The sequence below is a fragment of the Tauraco erythrolophus genome, chromosome 3 (assembly GCF_009769465.1).
Source record: "Tauraco erythrolophus isolate bTauEry1 chromosome 3, bTauEry1.pri, whole genome shotgun sequence".
NCBI lineage: Eukaryota > Metazoa > Chordata > Aves > Musophagiformes > Musophagidae > Tauraco > Tauraco erythrolophus.
The window spans coordinates 10,970,629-10,984,664 of record NC_141467.1 but is presented as its reverse complement, the minus strand read 5'-3'; the positions used below and the strand labels follow the sequence as shown (position 1 = coordinate 10,984,664).

Genomic DNA, 14,036 nt, shown 5'->3' with positions numbered 1-14,036 from the left:
CCTGTTTGCTACCTCAGTGTTCTCATGAGATCGAAATAGCAGGTACATGGACTTACCTTGCACATGATTCTGGTAACTGTAAAGGCGTTACCAAAAGTATGCTTTCTAGGAAAAGTCACGCTTTCCAGATGCCAAAGTTTTTCCAAGATCATTAATCCTAACATCTGAACCATCACTAAAACTTGAGAGGTCACCCATGAACATCATTAACACAAACATTCCTTGGGGATCTAATCGCTCTAAGTGATTTAACTAAGGCGTTACTGTCTGTAGAGTGGAATGCTAATAACATTGTGACGTGATAGTCTTCTGCTTGCCCCAGATGTCTCTGATTTTCCTATTAGTTTTTATCAGCATGATGAGCTGGGAGAAGGAAAAAAGGTAGAATTTTTTATCTAATGTGGTTTTATCGTCAAGGTGTAGGGCTCTCGATGGATCATTTTGCCTGTACCTCCATCCCAAGACAGCCCAGGAAGGGTCGTTGCTTATTAAAACAGTAAGGGGTTTGGTTTGGGAGGGGTGTTGTAATTTCAGTTGCTTTTTACATAGAGGGAGGGGGAATCAAGATCAAATTCATCTAGCTTAAAGCTTTTATGATGTATTGGAAGTGGTGATGACAAAAAAAAAAACCACAAACCAAACATTTGGAAAAAGTGACAGCTAAGTAAGAAGTATATTCGTGTTCCCTACCTAAAGTACTGATTTTAATGAATTTTCCTTTCTAAAAGCTCTTTAAAGGATGATAGTTCGTTTCTGGTTTTCAATTGATTACCGTTTTCATTCAGATACATCTAAGATATTTCAATTTATATTCTTCACATAAGAGACCAAAAATTGTGGGTTTAGTGTATCTCAAAGGAAGCACATACCCTCAAACTGACACGAAAAGAAAAACAGTTTAAAACATCAGAAGTTTTCCTATACATCATGAAGTAATACAATCAAAAGCTTTACCTCTGTTGGCAAGTTAATTCATCTCTTAAGGAAAGAGACTTCTTTTACCTGCTCCTTGAACAGCTCTCGAAGTACAGTCATACACTGTTGCAGGACTTGTTTATCATCTAAATTCTTAATGGTTGTCACAGCATCTCCAGTGACCACTGACATTAAAATGCTTTGTTTGCCCTAAAACCAAGACATGAACATACGAGATCATTTAGAAATTACTAGGTTATGAACTATTTCTTCAAGAGTCCCTTTTAATTGGTTTTGACAAAGAGATTTTCAGCTGTAAAGCAACTTTTTTCTACAGAAAAGTGGGTTTAATTCCTTAGAATAAGGGATGCATCTTCTACAGTATTTCTACTCTAATTACTAACATAGTCTGATGTCTCGTTCACAGAGCTGTTAGGGTTGGCCCCTTTTGCAACTTGCCAAATTAAATGAAAACTTTGTATCTACCTATTTAAAGGCTACACCAAAAGATTTGACGTTTATAGTTTTATCCTTTGTGACAGAGCTCCTAAGCTCCAGTTCCGTGCCAAAATTGCACCTCAACTGTACTTCAATTTCAAAAGGTGCTAACAAAGAGAATCGATTTAAATACTAGTTAGATATGTTTTGGATTGGGCCAATACCAAGTTTTTACCAGCGGATTTTGGCCCAAGAAATGAAAGCTCAGTGAGTTCTACTGTTGTTTCCTTCCACTTCAAGAAATCTGCTACCACGCAGAAGTTTCAAAGATGAAGCTGTTACTATAGAATAGCACACAGGTTCTCAACTCCTTCAGAGAACTCTCCCTCTCTTGTTGATGTATGGCAGCTCTTCTGTTACTCAACTAGGTAGCTAGCAGAGAACAGCTACCAAGCAAATTAAGAATTATATCTGGTGTCTCTGGACAGCACCAGCACATTGAACCTCTTGTGGAATGGGCTTAAAAGTACTGAAGAGAAAACTTCTTCAAGGAAAGTCACACACAGGTACAGATTGTGTAGTAACGGAGCACAATCCTCACGGGATGGTTTCCCTTCAGAGTAAGCCATAAGGTTACAAAGCAGCCTTTTCATTGCTGCCAAATAGTAAGCAGCAGTTGTTGTAAAAGCATGGAAATGTAAGATCTGTGTAATGTGGCTGCTTGGAACTGTCGGGGGAAGAGAAACATGATGTTAATGCACTGATTTGAATTTGGTTTGAAATTCATGAGTTTGGGAATGGCCCTACAGACCTCAGTTTCATACAAAACCTAGAATTTGTCTTCTCTTCTACCACTCCAAATAGTTATTCAAGCTAGTACAAGCCATTCAGTGTTAATAAGCCAGCGTGATCTTTTTAACAGGATTTTAGCTGATTTAAATAAGGGAACAGAAGTCCTAAACTGGAAGTGACTAGTAGGCTTTTTCCCATGTTAGTACGTCTATAGTCAGGTATTACAAACTTGTTCAAGGTAGTTTAAGAATAAAAGCACTAACTTGCTTGTATATTATATCCAAATGTAGGAAAACATTCCCATTTATTACAATGAAGAATCAATCAGTTTTTCTTGATAAACAACACTGCTTCCACTTCTTTCAACAGTTGTGGAGGTAGGGGGGAAGAAGAAAACTTTCATTGTTCAGTAATTATTGCACCTAGATTCCAAACTGAGTTTCTGAAAGGCTAACAGAAAATACAGCTGGCATATGATACCTCTGGATCCATGTCATAGAAAACACTGAAGAGCCCACGTTGGCTGGAATTGGGTGGAACATGGCCAAAAAAATCAGCTCCTTGAATTTTACTGTCCCAAAATCTATAAGGAAACTGCAAGGCAATCTAGAGAGAGAGAGAGAGAGAGAGATGGAATTAAAGCATTTCATACCACAAAACTTATAACTGGATGTGGTATATGATGTTCTTCTAATTCTTTTTCCCTTTTCCACTCCATTAGAGACACCCAGTTCTATGAGAGGGTCTCAACAGAGAATATACGGGCCTGTTCTCCAAAGGGGACAAGGAAGCTAAAAAAACCCACTAGTCTCAATTTGCAAATGCACAGATAGTATCAAATTCACAAGGGAATTCACTATGGAAAATGCTCAAGAAATTCAGCAGAATTTTTACAAACCTAATGTAGAACTTAGTGATCCCCATCCTGTGGGGCGGAGGGGGTCTGAATCTTGCCTTTAAATTTCCACACTCTTACAATCCTGTTTCTGGCATTACCTCTGTTACTGTTTTATTCTAAGCACACATCTTACTAGGGATCTTTTCAGGAGAGGCTGTCTTTTTGCACTGGGAAAGGGTAGGAGATTTTACATTGGTCAAATACACAACTTTTGGTATTCTTCTGGAATAGTTTATGTATTTATTAGATCAAAAGGTCCTGGAATAAACATATTATTAGAATTTTGGAAGATCTAAGACCATCATGATGGCTTACTCAAAATTAGAAACACAACGTTTAAGCTGTGACGTGATTCTGCAAACAATTTCTTTAAAAACCCCATTAAGTGAGAAATCTAAGAAACAGGAATACATGTGATCCCCGATAGCATTTTCCTCATCTGGGCTTCTGTATAAGAGTAAAACCTAATGCATAATAAATCCTGAGAAATATGCAGCAAAACCAACAGGGACAAAGCAGCCAATGTTTCTAAGAAAAGAAAATGACATATAATCTGAAATTACCTTCTCAATGACTCCTGCTCCCAAACTATTAATGGCTTTAATTTTCTTTTCTGACAGTGGAGGATTAAACTGAATGGCATTGTTCTGAAGAAGGGCCAGTGGTACAGTCACTAATACCTGAAAGAAATAATTACAATCACAACATTAAAAAAAGCTGAATGCTGCACTCAAGCCTCACAGCGTCCTCTTAACTATCTTGGATTGTTTTTGTAGGATGCAGCAGAATACTCAAGACGTCTCCAGATTAGTGTCTGGTTTTACTCCCATTAATGGGAAACACATGCATCACACTCAGGTAAGAACAGATCCTGCAGCTCACTAGTTTTAAGTTGTAGTGGTCTGTTGAATTGCTCGTATCATCGGAGTGGCTAACCATGCTACTGATTTGAATACCCCCTGTAAGTTATAGTCAATGGCTCTCAGATTAACAAAGCTATCTTTTTGAAAGGAGAGAAGATGGTCATTGTTTTGGTTTGGTTTTTCTTCCTTTACAGATTCCTTCTCTTTAAAATATGCTCAGTAACACTGTTGATGCCAATCCAATCTCCATCAAGTTTATGTATCATTTTAAAAATTACTAAAAGCTAAATTACGCAGTGATACAGGGAATAAGGGAGCCTGAGAAATACGGGTTGATAAGTCCTGCATACCAAAGGGGAAATTTTTAACAAGGCAGTCACATGCTAAATGGGGTAAAGCTCATCAGGGAGTGGAAACAGTAAACGTAACTGTCACTTCAAAGACCAGATAAAAATCTATTTGCTTCACATTTTTAGTAGTATCTTTATAGTGCTTAGTTCTTCAAATCAACTAGTATTCAAAACTCAAGCATGGTCAATGAAGAATAGGCTCTAGGACACCCAAATATGGGTCATTAGAATACATGGGGTTTCATCATTAAGTGAGGAGAAATTGGACTAAGTAGTCTTCTGGGGGCAGGGGAGGGAGATAAAGATGACATGTACTGTGGTCAATATTGTTCCTGTGTTCCCTAAAATCCTTAATCTTGAAGCATATTTAGTACCTTTTGTGTTGTCCACACTGTTCCATCTGCAGTAGTGACCTGTACTTCTTCACCAGAATAGTCAATGCTCTGTACCTATTGAAAGAAAAATTTAAGAAGATTATACTACAAAATCTACATATGCAATGCAAATTTAGACAAGAATAGCTAACGTAGCTGCAAACTGGAAACCGAAGAACACAAATTTCCAGAGAAATATTGAAAGGAAAAAAAAGCCTCCATGGAAGCTGAAAAAGTCATCAGGATTTTAACATATAAGCTCATCATATCATAATATTTAAGTACTGATAATCCTCAAAGAGGATTTCCAGAAATGCTGAATATCTTTTCTTAGAGACAAGTCAAAATAATCACAGACATAGATTTGCCTGGTCCAAAAGAATACAAAGACACAACTGGGTCCTTCAAAGCAATCCAAGACAGGCACTGCATCAACATTTTCCAGACTCACTGGGAAATTCAGCCGGATGTCCAGCCCTTCTGCCAATTTATCAATCACAGTAGAATATCCCACAGTTAGAAGAGTGTGATCTCCAGCAAACTGGGCAAAAAATTCATTGTGGTCCCATGAGCGTGCAGATACCTGTGGACAGAACATAACTAACTGTCTCTACTGGTGAGGTGACATGGGTACTAGCAAGAGTCCCACAGTTCAGAAGAAGCCACCCTAATTCCCTTCACAACTGAAAAAAAAAAAAAAAAAAAGCGTATCACCAGAACGTATGGCAATGCTGACAAAAGCTTATTTACCTAAGGCCACTATACAACATATCAATTGCTGGATTAAGAAATGTCTTAGTAAGGGCTGGTCACTAGCAGGTAATTTATAGTCCTGCTTGGTAGAGAAAACAAGGAAAGTAGTACAAAAATTCAGGTGGATTGCAGTGTATTTATTTCATTTTTCTGTCTCTAGCAAAGAAATCCAATTTTACAGCCTTAAGACTTCAAATACAAATGGAAATATTTTATTTCCTAACATGAAGGAGAAAATAAGATACAAAAAAACTCAATGGAATTTTTCTGTCACTTTGGAGGCTCTTCCATGATATCTTTCATTTACCTTCTCCCTCCACCCCTGCAAACTCATAGTTAGTACAGTAGAGGTATTTGCACTAAGCAATCACCGCTTAGCAGTGAAAAATCTGAAGCCATTCTCAAACTGCTATTCAAATGCCAATTCCTATCACTGCAGTTGCACTTGCTTCGTCTTTTGATTTTAAAATTGAACGTAAGATAGATTTTAACATCTTTCTTATTTCCCCTGTGTGCTTGTGAAGTGTGAAAGCTTGACGTATCAAAATATTTTCCATTGACTGCCCTGTACCGTCTTGCAGATTTCTGTTATGTTCTTAGGCGCTTCCCAGTTCACATCAGATTTGTACATCTGCACACATCCATCAGCTGTCCCACTGCCGTAGTACGATGGACCTTAAACATCTTTAAACCAAGCAACAGGACCGAGTAAATAAGGCACTGCAAACAACACCATACTCTGATATTTCCTGCACCTGCTTGGTTAGAACTGAAGTCGCGAGGAAAGCCAAGTATCACATAGTCAACAGAATACCTAGGAGTGGTGAACTGGGGCCCACCGTCAGGGTGTTGGAACACTTCAGAAGTTAAATGCATTTATTCTCAAGATACCTAGCAAGGTAGAAAAATACCTCAGTTTTTAAACACAGAACTGAGAAGCAGAAGTCACACACAACATCTGAGGAAGAGAAACTCTCCTGCGAGTCTTACCGCCCAGCATCTCAGCAAAACGCCCTACTCCACTGCACCATCTACTCTCAACCTCTGCGTTAAAAAGGATCTCACTGGAAGCGTGTAATGAACTCCCATCTAATTACCTAAGGCAGTGCTGGAGCCTGTCTCTCAATGCTCTTAAAGAACAGGTCAGGGATGTAGGAACAGCTTAGGGATAGCTCATTCTTCCTTTGGGGCCATGGGATGGATCAGACGATTTCTCAACGTTACTTCCAACCCTAGCTTCTGTGAAGCTCAACCACTTGAGAACACAGCTGTCAAAGCTCACCTGAGAGAGATTGCTGCCACAGGCATACTCCAAATTACTGAGATGGAACTGTAGTACTTTTTCTTCCAGCTCACTAAACTGGATACCGGACTCCTGAACAAAGGCTTTATAGATCTCTTGTATTTTTTCTGTGAAAGAACATGTTCAAAATAAGAATGTATCACGATTCATCAGAAGTCCTACTGCATTTCAATATGCTATTCTCTGGATGGCAAGATTCTCAAGCTTATTGCTAATTTGCACTGAGATATTTTCCTTAGTGGCAGGGGGATTGGAACTAGATGATCTTTAAGGTCCCTTCCAACCCTAAACCATTCTGTGATTCTCACAGAAAAAAGCACAAGATCTTTCCGGTGATAAAAATACAACTTTGTTGTTTAATCATAGGTTTCCCTAGTAAAATCTTCTTCAAAAAGGAAACATACATAGCTCAGGGAAAAAAAGAGGTTAAAATTATTTCAGAGAAAAAAGGTGTGCAACAGCACAGCTGGGCTAGCCAGTTGAGACAGGAGATAAATTAACTGTTTGGCCATCATCGATATACAGTTAAAGATATTTGAAGGAAAATACACTTTAGGATAATGGAGAATCCTTGCAAATAAATCCTGGTTAATTTTTACAGAACCAAAAGAGCAGAGAAATTTGATCCAGAGTTCACTGAAGAACACAGGTGTTGCTAGTTCTGTCTTACAGACTCCATGCTGAAAAGATCTGGGAGTCAGGCATTTCTGAGCAAGTTTATTTTTTGTTGTTGCATGTGCTTGCATGCTGTCAGTGTGGTGGGAGGCGTTACCAATGGAGATGGAACTATTCTTGCCAGCAGGCGGCTTTGATCAGGCTCTTTTTTAGACAGATTAGTCAAAAAGTGTAAGAGTTACGGCTAGCTATGGCCTGCTTCAGCAAGAAGCAAGTCTTTTGAAGTGCTAGTGCCACTAGTTATACTGAAAAATCTACCTCATGAAAACAAGATACTGCATCAGAAGTTGTACAGCATTATAAAAGCCTTCAAATTAGGCTTCCTTAAAAGTTACAAGTGACTTTTGGTCTGTGTGTAGACAATAGTCAATCTCCCTTTGTCCTCCAGAGAGACAGGTTGTCACTGTTGGCTTTAAGGTCAGATGTACAGCTATATGCTTCTAAAAACATCCGATGTAAAAGCCAATTTAATGTAAAACTCTATGAACAGAGCCAACATCTTCACTTTGCAATACATCTCCCACTTACCACCAAGCGGAACATCTTGATGTTGGGTTTTATCTTTTCTCCACTCAGAGACGACATCTAGGATGGCATTGAAATGAAAGTCCATACGTTTATCAATAGTGGGATCTGTTATCCTTCCACCTTCCTGGATCAAGTCACATTTCTCCCCTAGTTTGTGCATTTTAATGCCAAGCTTAAGAAAAAGACATTTTATTGCTTTGTAAGTATGGAAAAACTACAGTGCCTAGCCTGCTCAAAGTAATTTAAAGTAAGGTGAAACCCTCAGATTTAAGCGATGCCACTTAAAAAACATCCATGATTTTAAATAAGTTGTCAGATAAACTCAAACTCTCGTTCTCCTGAAACTGGAATACCAACAATCCTTCTATCTGTTAATTGTCCACAAACTGTTTTTCCCCAGTCTTCCATCCTTTTCTTTACAGGGGATTCCCAGAAACCTCATCTCCAACTTCACTATCAGGCCAGGGGCTAGTACCGGGATGTTGTGTCTGGTTATCAAGCACAATGGACCAGTCTCCTTCATTTCTACCTCATTTTGTACTCTAAATTGCCATTAAAATCAGTTCTTTTCTGCAACTTTCTGGTGCCTTATGCCCAAACAGTTCCCTGCATTCAAGAACTGACAGGATGTTGCTTGCCAGTTACCACCAATTTCATTAAAAACACGCAAAGAAAGAAATTATTTGGAATTAAACCTAGTATCTTGTTCTGCTTGTCCAACTTGTGTCGAACACACAAGAGAATAAAGACATTTTCATGTTCTACAGGGTCAGTCTAGAGACAATAGCATAAATACAGCGTTAAGTTCTTCCTAGGGCCTTGTTACGTAGGGCGCTCCAGCATTTTTCACATATCCTCATATCTCTCTAGGCTCTTAATCACCACCGCAGATCTCTTCTCAAGATATGATTGCACTTTGAATGAAAGATGACATCAAATGACCACAAAGGGATGGGCACCTCAGGTGTATTCAGGAGTCATTGCTCCTCACCTTGTAACAAAAACTTTATTTTAAATTAAGAAAAAAAAATATATTCATGACACTATAGAGCACTAAGCAGTTAAAACAGCATAGGCTGGACTTGCATGCCTCTCTGAACAAAATTCATACTCAAGTTCCACTTGGAGAAATTCAGCTTCCTGCCCCAAAAAAACTCAAACCAAACCAACAAAACAAAAACAAAACCAAAAAAAATAAAGCTGCAGTGTGTTTCCATCAGTAGCTGTTCATCTTAACTAGTGCGGAATTCCATTAGAAATACAGAGGCTGAGCAAAGGCAAGTCCGTCATACAACTGTGTACTACAACAACACAGCGATAGCTTCCCACAGCAGTGCCTTCTCAGCTCTAAGGAAGTCTACTAGGGACCTTTCACATCACTATCTCCAGAACAGGGGAAAAAAAGTGGTTTCTTCTGGTTCTGAAGCTGGAGCCGCCTTGTTTTTCCTTACATCATATGCCTGAAACCATTCTACAGCCCTTCTCTGTCCCCAGCTGTTGTCAAAGTTATAAGAGCAACACAGAGGTCACTTACAATGCAGAACAGCGTTTTAGTCGCGTCATGAAAAAGAACTCCCACCCTCGCCCAGCCACCTGAACCCAGCTTTAACGACAGTTTTTCACTAGTGATAATTTATGGCCACTGCAGGGAACCCACTTGCTCACACATTAGTGCCATTGGGTTGTTGACACATCCATTGACGATTTGAGCACCTCTTCCAACAGTGACTCCTTTGAACGTCTTATCGTCCCACACTCGGCCACCAATTCTGTCTTTAGCTTCTAAGACAATGACCTACGACACAATGTTTACTAAGGTAAATGGTAAGATTTTATTATATTAAGTGTATCTGTTCAATTCCAGAGCAAAGGCGAAAAAGAAACAAAAAAAACCCAAGCAATCCATCAATGCTAACAATCTTGACACTTTATTTTCATTTGTGGATATTGTTCATTTATGCATTTAAATTGTCTTTTAAATGTTGCCCTTTGCGATATACACATATAAAATAACTGTTACTTCAAGAAACAACTCTAATAAAAATAAGCCTTGTTTTTAAGAAAGCTAAAGAGCTATTCAGGAAATCTCAAAATTGGAGTTTAAGGCATGCTACAGGCTATTAAACACAGTGAGATCTGGATGCAGTGTCCATCTGAGAAAGTCCATACGCTTTTTGGAGGAATTTATTCCTGGGACATTCCAAGAAAACCCCATTCTCATGTATTTCCACTATGCATACAAATCTCCTTCAGCATCCACTACGTGTCACAGACAGACACAAGATACTGGACTAGATGGATGTCTGACTGACTATCTTTACCCTTATCTACTCACTTATACTATCTTTTTATTTTTAGAGAACATCGTTTTAGAGAAAACACATCTCAACAGTAGAAAGCAACAGTGTGTGTATATATAAAAATATATATAATACATTTTATATATTAAAAAAAGGTCCTGCCAGTTGATATTTATGTATTTTACTGCAGGATAGCTTTCTGCAGGACTTGGCTGTACAAAAAGGATGCACTGCAATTTGCTATTTAGCAATCAAAGAATGAGATAATGGGCCTATGGGATTCAAGGATTCATACAAATATATACATCTATGAACATATAAATGTATATATCTGGATAGTCAGATGCTCATTCATTTCCTTAAACATCAGCCCTGCAAACTCTTCATGTGTAGAGTCCCATAAGATTTTCCTTAGAATATTCTGACATGTAAAATTATTTCAACATGTAAATATTGTGAGATCATGCTGTCAATAATAAAACTGAGAGAAAAGGGAAATACAGGTGATTTGCTTGTTTTTAATAAGCAACAAGTAAGTACAGTGAAGTGCACAAATGAAAGAAAATTTCACCTCATTTCAACAGCCATCATCATCTACAGTCCCATTATTTGTCATGAATGTCCGTGTCTCCCCTATCCTCCCATCCCAAGTCTATGTGAAATATTCACTGATATTCTGTTGCATTTTAAATACAAACAAATGCCGTTTTTAAACAGCAAATTTACTCAGTAAACCCCCAGATTTTACAAATTAACTAGGATGCCCTATACATAAATCTTTGTAACAAGAATGTATTTTTTTCATTTTGATGAGGAACACTTTCAAAGCAGAGGAAGTGTGGTTTTTTAAGTAATGTACTCTAAAGTTTCTTACCTTAATTCCAAAGTTGTGCAGTTGTCGGGCTGCTGCTAATCCTGCTGCACCAGCGCCAACAATAATGACAGATTTCTAAAAAATAATAAAACATTTAAATAAATAAGAATAGTTAGAATTAAAACAGGAATTGTCATTGCACACTTATTTTTCTTCTTACTGAAGTTAAAAATACCCGTAGGTTTCAGAAGTCTAGGCTCTCTTGTCCTTTTAAGTAATCAGTGATAACTTTTAAAGATTATCATGCATTCAATACAGAGAAAACATCAATTGTAGCTTTGAAAATAGTTACAATTTTAAGGACTTTAAAAGAAGTTGAGACATCTGCTTTTAAGTGAAACGGCTGAAGTTATCAGTCAAGTAACAAAATCTAACTTAAGCTATCAGACAAGAAACACACTTACCTTGTAATGATTTCAATCAGATTGTGTTGACTAGTAAAAACTATTTTATAAATTGAAAACATATACAAGCACTCTTTCCAAACATAAATCAACTTGCAATTTCTAGCAGATATTCCATTACAGAATAGACTAATTGGATAAGTTTCTGTGTGCTGTCAAGCAAATTGCTATTCATAAATCTGTACATTTTAATCATGGTTCTTGCAAACCAATATGGAATAGAAGTTTCCTCACCTACGAAAGCAGAGGTGTATTACAAGATTAAGCCATGAGTAGAACCTAAGTGTACTGTATATTTTTCACACAGTTCCCATCCATCTGAAAAGCTCATAGGAAGCACAAATCCATAGGACTGAATTCCACAGATTTTAGTAGGAACAAAAACCTTGCTGGGAACAGTCCCATGTCTGTAATTTCCATAGCCATTGAAGGCAGATGAGAACCCTATGAAAAACATGCAATGTGTTTGCTTTTAGATGTAATTTTTACATAAACGGTTGGAATGACAGGTAATGAGGAAAAAAATCCAGAACAAAAAAAAAATATTACATGCCATGTAGTTTTACAGCACTAATAACGTAGGGATTATTACAGCAACTTACATTGTGGTATTCTTTAGGAAGAAGGTACTGGTCAGGATTGACTGACAAAATCCCTGTATTAATTAGCCCTTTCCTCGTCATAAAATAAAGTATCCTCTCCATTTCCTGTACGCAGCGAATACGCACAAGCCCCCGAACAATGATGTGGTGGATACATTTTTGAGGCGTAAGAGCCTCCTGCAAAGGAGAAAGAAAGGATAGAAAGCATTAATTTCTAATACTCAATTTTTTCATGCATTTACATCATCTGTAAACTGTAAACCAGATGTTAAAAAATAATAATGAATCAGGCTTCTGAGAGCATTTTAAAAGCAAGTTTTGTGGAAGTTTCTTGCTAGCCAGCTTTACACAGTAAGGTAACAATTTATTAAGATAGAATGACATGGAATAAAAGCAAATAACTCCACAAAATACCCTCACAAACTCCATGGTGTGCTTCATCAGTACAGGAACAGTACTGAAATGCATCCCTGACTGCAAAATCAATCTACCTGGTGGCAATGCTCACAATGACATTCCAGTAAAATCTATTACAAAAAAAAAAGAGAAGATTAATATCCAGAACCTTCAGATAAATACAGACATCAGCATCTGAAAGCTCCAGTATGTAAAATTCCAGCAATTCTATTGAAGGCAGTGTCATAGAGTTAGCATAAGTAAAAAGACAATCACCTCCCTGTCCAACAGTCATAAGAAAAAAAAAATCACCATAAAGCACCCACAAAGACTGTTTAGAAAGATTCAAGCATCCCTTTAAAAGTTAGTAGCTGGGCAGACTCAGTACACTTTTAATACTTTTAAAACTTTTGTATTTTACTGCAAAAGAAGCTCCCAGGCATTAAGACTCAAAAAAACCCCCCAAAAACCCAAACACCAAAAAAGCCAGCCAATCTTAGAACGGATTTTCAAAAGTATGGGAAGAATTTTTCTGGTGCATAAGATGATGTCCAGGAAGACAATCCAATCCTTTTGCTCCACATCCTAAAAAAGTAGCTATTATTTGTAAACAAACAAATTAACTGTTAGCATCTCTTACCTTGCAGTTAGTATACCACAGAGCCAAAATCAGGTTTCTCAAAGCCAAGTACATGGTAGGGTCCCGTGAATATTCTGGGAACTCATAGAGCTCATCCAGTTCCATGACATCTGGTCTCACACAAAGTGCTTTCCCACATTCATTGGGCTGGTAAAAAGGCTGGAAATACTTGTTCATGCCTGCAACTGAATAAAGACACACCAAGAACCAGTCATATTCCATCATATCTTCATTGTATCCTTTTCCCTCTAAGATGATCCATTGACCTTACACAGATAAAACAAGTAATGAAGCTTTCCAGCCTCTAGTCACCTTCGGAATGATTTCACATCTATGGCTCTCCCCTCTCCTACCCTCTAGGCTGTGCGGTATTAATTATTGCCCTACTACCTGATGGGCACGTCTTGGACCTATCAGAGCTTAAGTTTTGTCAGAGAAATTGTGTGTACCCTCAGATGTCATGAGGAGTCCAGCAAGGAACAGGATCTAGGTCTAAGGTCTTGCATTGCTGTACAGGCTCATCCTCTGAATCCCTTTCATCTTCAGCTCCCAGTACTGCCCAGAGTGGGTTGTAACTAAAAGTAATCATCTTCCACGTGCAGTATTGGTAGCTCTGTGTAATGAAGTTTTCTGTTTGTTAAGCAGATAAATTATGTTGAATAGATGAGCAGATTTATTTTCAACGCCTGAGGAGAGCAACGCCTGCTAAGATGACGCAGAAACTGAACTTTCTTCAAATCACTCTCTCTGAGCTAGTATTGAGGTGTACCAGTACGGATGAGTGTGGGAATCCTGAACTACCTTTCTCCATACCTGACCTGTTCTGCAGATCTGCACTCCCACGCTGTCAGTGTCTGAACTGTCATTAGCAAAAAATTAACCTAAATAGAATCCAAGCGCCTTAAGAAATCAAATCCTTTTCTCCAAAGCC

General features: G+C 38.1%; 1 protein-coding gene across 2 annotated transcripts in view; it reads right to left on the bottom strand.

The window, feature by feature from the left end:
- Window positions 1-14,036, bottom strand: part of KDM1B (lysine demethylase 1B) — a 28,903-nt gene that overhangs the window by 4,668 nt on the left and 10,199 nt on the right. For both annotated transcript variants that reach the window (XM_086608461.1, XM_009990019.2), the window contains exons 9-19: window positions 13,106-13,290; window positions 12,070-12,246; window positions 11,064-11,138; window positions 9,547-9,684; window positions 7,890-8,061; window positions 6,666-6,793; window positions 5,082-5,213; window positions 4,631-4,705; window positions 3,607-3,723; window positions 2,626-2,751; window positions 1,003-1,125 (exon numbers count right to left, since the gene is read on the bottom strand). In XM_086608461.1, the coding sequence (XP_086464587.1) occupies window positions 1,003-1,125; window positions 2,626-2,751; window positions 3,607-3,723; window positions 4,631-4,705; window positions 5,082-5,213; window positions 6,666-6,793; window positions 7,890-8,061; window positions 9,547-9,684; window positions 11,064-11,138; window positions 12,070-12,246; window positions 13,106-13,290 (1,448 nt within the window). The remainder of the gene's footprint in view (window positions 1-1,002; window positions 1,126-2,625; window positions 2,752-3,606; window positions 3,724-4,630; window positions 4,706-5,081; window positions 5,214-6,665; window positions 6,794-7,889; window positions 8,062-9,546; window positions 9,685-11,063; window positions 11,139-12,069; window positions 12,247-13,105; window positions 13,291-14,036) is intronic.